The sequence below is a fragment of the Marmota flaviventris genome, chromosome 3 (assembly GCF_047511675.1).
Source record: "Marmota flaviventris isolate mMarFla1 chromosome 3, mMarFla1.hap1, whole genome shotgun sequence".
NCBI classification, from domain to species: domain Eukaryota; kingdom Metazoa; phylum Chordata; class Mammalia; order Rodentia; family Sciuridae; genus Marmota; species Marmota flaviventris.
In genome coordinates, this window is record NC_092500.1 from 69,481,013 (window position 1) to 69,494,380 (window position 13,368).

A 13,368-nucleotide genomic window follows, 5' to 3' on the forward strand; every position below is an offset into this window, starting at 1 on the left:
TATCTACTGGCTTAGCAGCTTTTTGTAAGTTTTCTTCTTCTTCTTTTCTATATGAAGCCAAGGAAACTCTGGGGATATATTTATGTAAAGTTCTTAGGAGTTTACTTCCTTTCCATGTTTGACAGCAAGCACCTTCAAAGTAAGAGATTCATATTTATTATTCTAATTTAAAGAAAATGATAATGATTTATTTTGTGTTCTGTTTGCAGAACACAGCGTTCTGAACATCAACACAAAGTAGAAGAGCCTTAAACTGAAGGGTCAGTATATTATTTACACTGAAGGAGGCGTGCGTGGACAGGAAAGCGCTGACAGGTCAAATGGATCCCATGGAGCTGAGCAATGTCAACATCGAGCCTGATGATGAGAGCAGCAGCGGTGGAGAAAGTACTCAAGACAGCTACACAGGGATGGGCAGTTCAGAAAAGGCAGCAATAAGCAGGTATGGGGTTAAAAATCACCAGCTCCATGCAAAAGCAAGACTGACTTCTGGATGTGGAAAACAAGGGTGTCATTGGGAAGAACTGGATTTATTACAAATTGGAGATCACAATGGCCTGGATGTCAACATACCAATTTCCTGATATAGTAATAAAATGTCAACCCTTTGTGTGACTTCATGTCCTTTTCTCCACTAATAATGTTGCCTATAGTTTGATTATATTAGCCGAGCGTGAACTTCATTTTAGAACTATTGTTTCTCAGAGTCTTCTTCCCTTGCTTGCCCTTGAGTGTTGCTTCATCCCCAGGGTTCGATAGCGATCCTTTTCTAGGTGTCCTCTGAGCAAGCTCATTGTAACCATCATGGGGTCACCCACTCAGATGCCACATTCCCAGCCTGTTATTTCACAACCAAGTTTCAGATCATTATATTTAATGGCCTACTGATACACACTTCTACTGGATGACTAATGTGTCTGAAATACTTCATTCCTAAAGTCAGACTTGTTTAATATCAAATTCCTGTCATTCTCTTCAAAACCTGTTCCTCCTCAAGTTATCCCCATCCTGCTGAAAATCACCATCAACCTTGGAATCAATCAACTCAGGATCCATCGTAGATGCGTACCTTCTCCCAAACCACACATCCAATGGCCGTCTGTATACAGTCATTTTTACCTAACTAATATTTCAAATCACCTTCTTCTGTCTATCCATTCCATTGTCATCTTTAGGCTTTCATCCTCTCTCACTTGTCTGTCAGAGCAGCCCTGCTTTGTCTGTCCATCTGACATTCTGTTCTCTTCTGTCTAGCCCTTCTCACTTCCACAAGAGTAATCTTCTGTAATTGCATATTGGGTTATGTTCCGTCCTTGGATAAAGCTCTCCCATGAATCCACCTTAGCTATTAGATGCAACTGTACACTGCTTGGTATGTGAGGCCCTTCATGATCTGCCCCTGACCGACCTTACCTGTCCTGTTCTTGCCCTCCTCTTATGTACCCGCCTGTCTTCACTCATTCTGTTCCATCTGCTAGAATCCACCCACTTCCCTTTTCTTTCTTGTGATACCTCTCATTCTTCAAGAATCAGCTCAATGTCAGTTCTCCTGGGAAGCCTTCTCCAAATGCCTCTACTCCCCCAGTGATCATTCCTCCTTTGTGCAACCTTCCCTGCAATTAGATAATAATCATATCATTTTCACAGGTTAATGACCTCTGCACTATAGTTATTCAATAAGTAAGTTAATTTCCCACAAAGCATTATATAACACAAGTTGTACATAATTAAAGATGCTCAGAAGGGAATCTTTTGATCAAATCTAAGCCTAAAGTAAAAAATATTATCCTCAAGGTCTTCTTCATTCACATCATCCTAGAAGGGCTTTCAGGAGGAGGCATTCCTAGTAGGTCAATGCAAGGAATTTGAGGGTTGTTGAACTAGAGAGGCCATTGAGATATAAATCAGGGCAATTTGTAAATTGGGTGAGTCTTGTGGTAGATTCTGTGGGATAGGGACTTGACTTTAGAAAAGATCTATCTTCTTTGAGCTTCATTTAAAAGTATACACTAGAAAACCAACATCTACTTTTCTAAGGATTAAATGAGTTCCTGGAATACAAATGATATTCAATAAATGCTTGTGCATTTTCTTTCATGTCATGTCCCTTAGTAAATTGTTCAAAATCTGCAGGCTTTTTTTATTCTGAAAGGAATATACACAAATAAGAACTCAGCAGAGATTGCCTGAGCTGAAGGGGATATTGGAGCAATTCCATTTGGCCTTCAAAGCCCTAATGAAAAGAACCACAATGTTTTTGTTGTGTTTTATACAAGGACCACACACAATGACTTACCTTTAACTCCTGGCTCAAACACAGGTCATCATTTTGCAATTTTATGATCACTTTTAAAAGATAGGTTTTGTTTATGTTTGGTTTGGATTGAACCTTTAAATGTAAAGTTTTGAGAGATTCAACATATTGCATTTATTTGGGATCATTTTACTTATGTTTTCAATACATTATGGGTTTGGTACCAAAAACATTTGACACACTGGGGACATTTCTCATGTATTTTATATAATTTTGGCATGTTCTATGGCTATAACTCATCTCATGCCAAAATAGGAATATGCAAAATGCCTTAAAAGTGATCTGTTTTCTTTTAAATTTTAAATTTTAAAAATTACTCATGGACTAGAAATTCTAGTTTATTGATTAAAGCAAAAAATAGAACATTGAATATTCCTGAGTTTAAATTCCACTTTTAAGTGACACTTGTTTTTATAGTCCTTGGTCCTATTTTATCCTATTATCTCAGTTTCCGGCTAGGAGCCCCCTATAGCAGTTCCTCATAAAGCAAGTATATGAACTACAGACTATTAAAGTAAATCCCAAAAAGATGGTGGAGGGAGTGTGGAAATGGAAGAAGGCAACAGGTTTGAAGGCATTGTGTTTGCTGAGAGAAACATGGGGGAGGAGAACAGCAGGAAATATTCTCAGTCTGTACACTCAGAACTCTCTACCCTTGGAGGCTCCAGGAATAGCACATAACGCTTGGTGGGTTTTGTCTACTGTATCTCTGCACCTTGTCTTGCTCTGTATCCTCAGAGAATGACTCTGTCATTCTCATCCTCACCAGATGATTTTCAGGATTAACTCTTAATTATGAAAGATAATTCGTACTTCTCTCTAATAATAATTCTTTTCCACTTCATTTCTAAGGTTTATTTTAGTAAAGGGTGAAAGATTTATATATTCCGAAGAGAAAAATAGAGCATTATAAGTGTTATTTTCATAAAATACACTCCAATTATTCTATCTTACTCTGTAATGCAAGAAATTCCCCTAAGAATTGCAATCTTATTCATAAAGCATTTTTTTTTTAAGAATTGTGCATAGTTGAATATTTTATGTAAAACAACAAAAAATCCTGTGGTATTTTGGTGGGTAAAAATGCAACACTGGCAGCTGTTTCATTAGCCAAGCCTTTGGAAATGTGGCTGGCCCCCTGTCTATAGCCTCTAAGCTTCTGGCATGTAACTCCAAAAGCTTACCAGTACAGTAAGGAGGTGGCATTAGGAACAAAGTGTGCAGCTTCCAGGCTGTGCCCAAGTAGACCATAATTGCAATGTTCTGTGCCTAGCAACATTTTGGAGTCCCATTTCCCTCCCAACTCCTCTATCAAGTCATTGAACTTTTTTTTTAATTAACAATTTTCTTAGTTTAATCCTTTATCTAATGGTGACTCAGGTACATTTTCAGAGTAATCAGCACACACACACACAAACAACCAAATTAATACATCTAACATATGTATCTATAGATATAAATAAACAGAGCCAGCAAAGAGGAAATGCCAGCTCTAGGGCTCTGTCCAGGCTGTGTGATGTCATGGAAGGCTATGGACTTGAGTCTGGCAGTGGAGGCAGGGCTCCTTCACTTTTCTGAGCCACAGTTCTCTCATCTTTGGAGTAGGATCATGAAAGTTCCTCTCACAGGGATATTTTGGGCATCTAGGAGAAGAGGATTACAGTGCCTAGGCATTTAATGAATAGTTGTTAAAGTAATAAAATCATCTGATTATGGCATGGTGGTAGTTTAGAAAACTCAAAATCATGATCCTGTACCCTTTCTTTGGAAGGGAAATAAGTGGGTGCAAAATCAGTTCCAATTCGTCTCTTCCTTGCGTCGTTAATATGGGAAAGAAGAAATGTGGCAGAAGCAATTTTTCAACTAAAAATAATATTTCCTTCCTTCATGACATCTTCTCTCCCTCCCCAAATCACTTCATAAATGGAGCTCAGTTGCTAGCCTGGAAGAAACACTGGTGTGAAGGAGAAGAAAATAGGTTCTAGGTGTTTTGTCTCCTACATTGATTTTTGCTCTCCTATTTCAGTTACTTAGATCACCCAAAACATAAATATTACTTAGAGTGAGTATTTACATAGATTTTGTTACTTTCTTATTTTCCCTTTTGTGTTTAGTCAATTTGCTAATGAAGATGCTGAAAGCCAGAAGTTCCTGACAAATGGGTTTTTTGGGGAAAAGAAGCTGGCAGATTACGATGATGAACATGTAAGTTGAATCTATGCTTTCAGGAAATAAACAGGTCTGAGGGTGTCTGATGTACCTAGGTCTCTGTGGGAAAACAATGTGACTGAAATTTTCCGAGCCTTGGTCAGCACATTCTCTGTTTATTCAGGCCCTTACTGGAATAAGGACTTGTTTTTCCTGTTCGCCATATGGCTGCATAAATCATTTATGAAATTTATTTGTTTTTTGGAGAAATCATTCTAACCCAAATGTAATCTGCTGTCATACATGTTTTCTCTTTTATATTACACCACCTGTACTTTTTTTCCTTTTTTTTTTTTTTTTACTGAGTTCTATGTTAAAATCAAGCATCACATTCCATTTAAAAGTACATGCTTTTATTGAAGTTGAGTAATAAGATGATTTTATCTTAGTCTTTGTTTTGGTACTGTAATCACCAGGAGAGGTAATGTGAAAATAAGAATGACCCAGGAAAAGATGGGTCCTTTGGCCAACGTTTGCTTATGGTACATTCCTTTCCTTCAAGCATCCTGGAACGACTTCCTTTGGAATGTCCTCATTCAACCTGAGCAACGCCATCATGGGCAGTGGAATCTTGGGCTTGTCCTATGCCATGGCCAACACAGGGATCATACTTTTCATGTAAGTATCTGGATTTGGTGATGAGGTCTGTCCACACCTGCTGCTCTTTCAGTTAACACTCTGAAATGTGATCTTGGTGGGCAGGAAGAATCTTGCTTTTAGATAAAACAGCAGCCTGTGAAGTAACTAGAGCCATCTAATCATAGTACTTGCTCCCCCAACTATATGGTAGACACTAGCATTAGTGGAGACACCGCTGGTGGAGCAGCCCTACTAGTCCAGAGAAACCATTTTACAAGGATCTCAGTGTTTAATATATGCCTAAAGTAATTGTTTAGTAGTCAAAAAGATATTATCCAAAAGCAAACCTGATTTTTTTTCCACATTTTTAGAGAAAGTAGCCCATTCAATCAGGCTTAGGAGCCCTAAATGCCTTGGTGCTATCTCATGCCCTGTTCCCTGTGCCCTTGGGCAGCAGATACATGGAGCACACTTTCCTTCTCTCTGTCCCATGAAAGTGCAATGTGCCTTCTCACCACTGGGCCTCTGCACATGCTTTGGAACACTTTTCCTTTCTTCTTCATCAAGTTAACTTTTCATATGTCATCTCAACTTCACCTTAGTGCGGCCTTCCCTCACTTAACCTAATCCATTATATACGCACCACAGCTTTAGTATTTTAGTGTGTCTAATTCACTTGATTAATGTCCATTTCCCTTGCTAGACTATAAGTTCCAGAGAGTTGAGCCCACCTCCCTAAGACCTGGCTCAGTGCTTGGCTCAGAGAATCTTTGCTAAGTGACAGAGCTTATTCCTAAACCTGTGAGCTAAGGGTAGTAGCCTCACTTAGCTGACCTGTAGAATGGATAAAACATCATGACAGACAATCACAGGCATTTATGTGCAAAATGGACATTCTGGTATTTGTCAAGACACGGTTGACAGCAGTGGAATTCTTCACAAGAATAAAGTCTGAAGCATCAATGTGAACACAAATCCTGATCCCAAATGCAAGCTCGAGAGTTCACTGTCTAAGAATGCAACATTTATATTATAAATATATGCTATTTATGTTCTGAACATCACGTGTGATTAGATAATCATACAGCTATTTGAGGGCTGAGGATCAGGACTATAAATATTTATCTTGTGTTAGTTCTTTAAATTATTTTATACATAATATTCTTTAGCTGAATGAATTTTTATATCAACTTAATTTTTTAAGCCATGGTTGAAACAAAGTTGCTCTTTTGTTATCTGATTTCTTCCTGGAAATGTATTCTACATTTGTATGCTTTTGCAATGTGTACTACCTCTAAGACAAAAAGACTGCCTTCTCCTTATTAATTATACATGCCATTAAAATTAATTAGGAAGTTAACACAGATCATTGATGAATAGAAATAGGAAGCACTTCCCCCAATTCTAGAGCCATAGATCATTTTTACAGGAGGAGAATATTCTGGTTTTTGAAAGGGGCTCATTTTAAACCTATAAACATTTAGTAGATTAATTTAGCAAGAGTAAATAAATCACTAACACATAGGATCTGTTTTGTGTGTCCAGTTAGCTCAAAATAGATTTAGCTGTCTCTCTTTGTTCACAAGTGACACTGTTTCATTGGTTTTACTGGTAGTATTTTCTGCCAAAGTAAGTACATGTTTAAAATACAGGAGTGCTTATTTTTCCATTGAACAAAATTGTGTAATCTGGTTTACATAATTCTTTAGAAACAGGTTAAATTAATTAAGCATATGGGAAAATAAATGAATAAGTCATTGATTAGACAGTTCTGGAAAATAAGAGCACAATAAAGCTTGAGTACTTACAAAATGTTTAATTCATGTTCTAAATGTGCATTTGCAGCATTGATCTCATTGGGAATTACGAAAGGATTGAATCAATTGTTGGGAAAATGTTTAGTGTGTTCTCATCATGCAAAATAAACACTAAGATTTTTTTTTTAAATTCAGGTAAAGGTTTGTAATGTCCCTTAATTTATTATGTAGTTAATTCTTCTACACTCTTATTTTTATACTCTGTTCCAAGATTTAGAGAAATATTGATCAGCATATAAACTAAAAAAAGTAAAGAAACAATACACACATACTTTGGTTTCTGGATTCCTAGATTTTAGATTTCTTGTATAGCTCTTCAATTCTAAATGTTGTTGCAAATATGATAAACCTATTCCTGTATGCTGAGTAAGCAAATGTAGTATTTGCTAATTTTGCTATATGTTTAGTTTCTAAGTTATAATGCAGATTCTGTAATTGTATAACCCTAAAAAATTTTAGGAATTTCAGCATGTAGGTTTAGACTTGTAAAAATATAGACAATTCTAGATGTGTGACATATAAGGAAGAATGTGGCATTCTGAAAAGAATTTCTCAGTGTTCCCCAAGCACACATACTTTTGGAAAGCTATTGATTGAAAGTGATCAGTTATTTTAACATCTAACATTACAATATCTCATTTATTATATAAATTTCATTTTTTACTCTCTGTTCCCTTTACAGAATCATGCTGCTTGCTGTGGCAATATTGTCACTCTATTCAGTTCACCTTTTATTAAAAACATCCAAGGAAGGAGGTATGCACCCTTAAATTCGTATCTTAAGATAATAAAATATCTTCGTATTTTTTGATTCTCATAAAAGAGTATTTCAGTCTATGTGGCTCCATAGCCAGAGATGATTTAGTCAGTTTCACATTTCCTTCTCTTCTAGCCACAGTGACAAATCTCTCAAGGTTTTTAGTTATTTGGGCAAATTGCTCTGGTTCAAGCCCAATAGACAAAGAGAGACTTATCATGGATGACAGAAATAATTATTTTGACGGATACTTGCAGCTCAAGTGCCTGACGCCATCACTTCCTATCTGGGCAACATTTTACTATATTGTTTCTTGATTTTTGACATTGCTTCATTTGGGTTTATAACTTCTAGGTAATGTTTACTTACATGTTTGATACTCTGGTGCAGAAATACTTTAGTATTTCTTCTAACAAGGTTATTTTATCTTTCATTGTAGGGTCGTTAATTTATGAAAAATTAGGGGAAAAGGCATTTGGATGGCCAGGAAAAATTGGAGCTTTTATTTCCATTACAATGCAGAACATCGGAGGTAAGGGGGTATAGCTTTCAATAAACCACATAAACTTTCCATAGAATATTCAATGGATAAGAAAACTCTTATGGCAATGAACAAGCACCTTAAAGATTAAAAAAGAATAAATAGCTGTTTAGATGGTTCTTAAATCTTCGAACTAAACTTTCTGGAATAGATTTGCTATTCATTTATAATTAAAAATAGCAATATCTAGGAATTTAATGGTGTATAAATATCTACCAACTGAATTTTAAAAAAATTTTTTTTAGTTGTAGGTGGACACAGACCTTTATTTTATTTATGTGGTGCTGAGGATTGAAGCCAGCGTCCCGCACATAAGCTAGGCGAGCACTCTACCGTTAAGCCACAACTCCAGGCCACACCAATTGAATTTTTCAGTTTATATAGGATAAAACCTTTCTTGATCTCAAATGCTATTATGATGTTATGACTTTTTAAGTGAAAGCACTAATGCTTGTTACTGGCATTGGCAAAATAGTTAATATGCCATAATTATGGCTGAGTTCCTTTCATAGGGTAAGTGGGGGCGGGAATAGCCAAATGCTGTGGCCCTTGAGCACAGTTGGCATAGAGCCAGCCCATGGAAGAGGCTTTTTAGTTATCCTAAGGCCAACACCCATCTTCACATCAGAAGCTCTATAACAACAGATTGCTTGGTCTACAGATTCTTATAATCCCAGCTGAATTAGAATTCCCATAGTAGAGCCTAAAAATAAATATTTCCATCAGTGTTCTGAATGATACTCACCAGCTTCATATGAGTTCTGTGATGTCTTTGACCCCCAGAAGGCATCAAATAAGGTATCCTCTGGCGACATCTCTAATGTGGTCCGAACTATATCCCCACATAATAGCTCTTATTTCCTTGCCTCCTACTCAGTCCCCCCACCTGCTGTTCTATTCCTGGGTTCTTTCTTCTATAAACACCACCAGCAACCATCCAGTTTTTTAAGCCAGAAACCTTGTGTCAGCCTAAACTTTTCCATCTTTCCCTGACTCAGCATATGCCATCAAATATCACGTCCTGTCCACTTGATCTCTTACTTCTCAAGTCCCTCCTCTCCTTTTATCCTCATGACCATAGAGATCTGCAATATCAGCTCATACTATTGCAATAGTCTTCTGGTCTTCCAGCATTGAGTTTCTCCTCCTCCATGTCTGATTCATCCTCAAGATAAACTTTCTCAAAGTCAGATCGAGTCCTGTTTCTCCTATGCATAAAATTCCTCATTATTTTTAAGGTAAAATTAAACTCATTGGCCGGATATAAGGGTCTTCATTACATTCCTCTGCTGACCTTTTTATGTCCATATCTATCCCCCCATTATCAATCCCATACATTTGAGACAGGCATCAAACCATATCAAATTGTATTCAGTCTCTCAATAGTACTAGTATTAATTTACCATGTTAAAAATTCCTCTATGAGGGTTTCTTTACACTCACTGTTTCCTCTCCTTCAGTGTCTCTTGAAGACCTCCAACCCTGACAGATACACCCCGACTAGTCTTTTCTCCTCTCTCTCTTCCCCAGGTCCATAGCTGCTCTAGGCTGTTAGATTCCCCTAGGCTCTCTTGGTCCTGTTTGTATATATTTGTACAAATGTTACTTTTTTAAAAAGGTATTTTTAAAACATTTGAGGGAAAAAAATGTTTTTGGAGTCTATTGCACCTGCTTTTGAGACTTTTTCTATCATTTTCTGTGACCTTGAGAAAAATCACTTTATTCCTTTGAGTTTAATTTTTTCACCTATGAAAGTGAGTAATACTCTAACCTCATAAGGTCAATGTGAGGAGGAAATAAATAACATATGGCTAGTTCAGAACCTGTTTCCCTCCTCCCTCTTCTTCAATAGCCACATCTCTAGAGCCCCTCTGATCACTTTAAATGGTATTTTTATAATTATAAAATAAATTATGCTAATTGTAACTAAAACATTATATAAATATATAAAATACCCAGAAAAGTTTGTGTAAGTCACCCTCAGAAATAACTGCTCCAGGTTTTCTTCTACTCCAAATTTAACAAATGTATTGATATTGTTAATACTGGATCATCTTATAAATACTGATTTGTGACTTGCTGTTTTTATTTAACAGTGTGCCTTAGATGAATTTGTATGTTATTTTTCTCTGTGACTTTCAACTTTTGCATTATCAATATGTATCATATTTGGTTTACCAAATGCTTTTTGATGAATAGTTGAATCATTTCCAGTGTTTCACTATTACAAATAATGCTGCAATCAATAAATCTGCACAGAGACTTTGCAAGAAATCAACCCTTTTGATAAGTGAACTCAGTGGAGTTACCTAGGATTTCTGAAATGTAGCAATTCCTTTAATAACCTCTATCCAACTATACCTGCCCTTGAGAATGGACAACTGTAATCAGATAAATAAAATCTAACCATATCTTAATGTGTTTTCTTTCTTATCTTTTTTCTTTTGGTACTGGGGATTGAACCTAGGACCTTAAACATGCTAAAGATGCACTTTTAGCTTAGCTCCCAACCCCCAATTTGGTTTATTTCTCTTCATAGCTTTATACGTTATTATAGTCTTGGGTAGAATTTGGCAGTAACACCAAGATTGTCTCATTCATTTTACTGGATTTGGGCCATAAACATCTAAGTCCCTGAATCCCACCAAATAGACTGCTTTACATTTGGTTCACATATTTAGCCTTATCAAGATTTAAAGTATCAAGCATCTCATAGGATCACCTCATAGTTGATCTAATTTATTTGTTTTGACAACTAAAATAACCAGACATAAGCATATTTTGCCATGAACTCATCAAGCTGTGTGCTGGCAGCAGCAGTCATTCAAAGTGTAGCCACTGTTGTGCTTCTAAATATGGAATAAACTATGCAGTGGGCTGTGTCAAGCCACACACAAGAAGTGTGGCTTTAAGAGAGTGAGATGAAATTTCATAATACCACTGCAAAAAATGCTCTCACTTTTGTTACTTTATATGATTGGTGTATATTTGGCTTAAGTAAAACCACTTGTATTTTTTGATTAAGCAACTCCATGTTTGGAACACTTCATTTCTGCTATATTGAGTACCAAAAATTTAACATTCACCATAGATGTTTTAACACTTAGCAGAATAATGTTGACATTACCCAAACAGATCTGGATAATTCTGAATTTTCAAAGGCCAAACACATTAACAGTGGTGACATCACTGAAAGTCAGCAATTAATAGCTCTAAAATTGGATGGGACCTCACTGAGTCAGTTAATCAGAAATATCTCCTGTTTACGCTCCATAAGACTCAGCTTTAGCCAAGGTCTTTGTAAAGATTAACTAAATAGTGTGTACAGAAGATGCATCTGGTATTATAGAAATCATTTCACTTTGACAACAGAGCAGCACTGATCCAGAAGTCAAGAAACTTGTAGTTTAGATGTGTTCTCCCCTTTATAAGCTGTGTGATCTTGGATATGTCATTGAACTTCTCAAAATCTTTATCCTCAGCTGCAGAATAGGATAACAACATATACCTCATCATCTCACAGGACTTTTTGGATGATCAAATGAAGTAATTTGCAGAACTAAACAATGCCAGGAAATTTTTATCACCATTATTACTTTCATTAAAAGTTAAGGAAGTATTTTAAAACTGTAGTTCAATTTACAACTTAGATATCTGTTTTAAATAAATGTCTATTAGCAAAAATTCATGAAGAGGATGTAGCATACCTTCAAAGCTTCTATGTAAAATTTGTTAGTTTTATTTTAAATTTTGACTTTGTACCTTGTATCAAATAACAATTTAGTAATGTATTTCACTGAATGGATAGATCTGGTAAAGGGATGTTGCATAAATCTCTACAGTTTTCACAAACTATGTTATATATATGAGAAACATGTTTATTATATATATAACGTGTTATATATATACATAGATAGATATTATATGTTATATATATATATATATATATATATATATATATATATATATATATATATAAATTTTCCAAGATTTTCAAAACAATACATCATTATTCATATATTACTTACCAAGATTCTGATGAAGTTTTGCCACTTTGTGTGATTTCTTATTTGGACAAAGGGAGACTAGAATATGGAGTAGAAAAGGAAACTCCCAAAAAACTTACTTGGCAAATAAGGGGAGAAACTGTCATCTTTTATATTTTTTTTCTTGGTGCTAGTCATATATAATAGTGGGGTTCTAGTCATATATAATAGTGGGGTTCTAGTCATATATAATAGTGGGGTTCATTTTGGCATATTCATAAATGCATATTAGATGATTTGCTCCATTTCAATCCCTACTACTTCCCCTTCCTCCTCCAATCACCTTTCTCTATTCTGTTACTTACTTTTATCTATTTAGTGTTTTTAATTGGTACATTATAGTACCAAAAACTTAACATTCACCATAGATGTTTTAACACTTAGCAGAATAATCATAAAAGTGGGATTCATGTGTGAACATAGCATAATTTGTTCAGTTTCATTCCACAGTTCCCTTTCCTATCCCTCCTCCATACCCTTTGATCCTCTTCCTCTGTTCCACTGTTCTTCCTTCTCTTTTCATGAGGTCCCTCTTTTCTTTAATTTCCTTATTTCTCTTTAGCTTCTGCATATGAGAAAAAAAAACATTTGATCCTTGACTTTCTGAGCCTGGTTTATTCCACTTAGCATGATGTTCTCCAGTTCCATTCATTTACCAGCAAGTGTCAACAATTTCATTCTTCTTTATGGCTGAGTAAAATTCTGTCATGTATATATACCATTATTTTCTTTATCAGTTTGTCTGTTGATGGGCACATGGGCTGGTTCCATAACTTGGCTATTCTAATATTCTTTTATCAATCCAGGAAGACTCTATATCTAATCACCAGTGGTCTGAGACTGCTTGTCCCTCAGGGAGATCACAGAGGATCAGACAGGTCTTCACCTGGGGAAGGCCAGAGTGATGTAGAGTCTCTTCAGCTCTGCCCTACAATTCCGCCCTTAGTCTTTTGGCCCATGGCTTATGTTGTCAGACCCTGACACTAAACCTGGATCACTCAATACCATAATAATTTATAAGTAATGAGGGCAAAAGTTTGAAGTTGAAGCTTCCCTGAAAACTTGGAGCTGAATCTAACACAGAATTGACATTGACCCCCTGAGCA

At 36.0% G+C, this 13,368-nt stretch overlaps 1 protein-coding gene across 1 annotated transcript in view; it reads left to right on the forward strand.

Moving 5' to 3' along the window:
- Nucleotides 1-320: 320 nt before the first annotated feature.
- Slc38a4 (solute carrier family 38 member 4) overlaps nt 321-13,368 on the forward strand; it is a 29,052-nt gene continuing 16,004 nt past the window's right edge. Inside the window, exons 1-5 of the mRNA XM_027949981.2 lie at nt 321-442; nt 4,429-4,519; nt 5,025-5,140; nt 7,601-7,674; nt 8,115-8,207. Of these exons, the coding sequence (XP_027805782.2) occupies nt 321-442; nt 4,429-4,519; nt 5,025-5,140; nt 7,601-7,674; nt 8,115-8,207 (496 nt within the window). The remainder of the gene's footprint in view (nt 443-4,428; nt 4,520-5,024; nt 5,141-7,600; nt 7,675-8,114; nt 8,208-13,368) is intronic.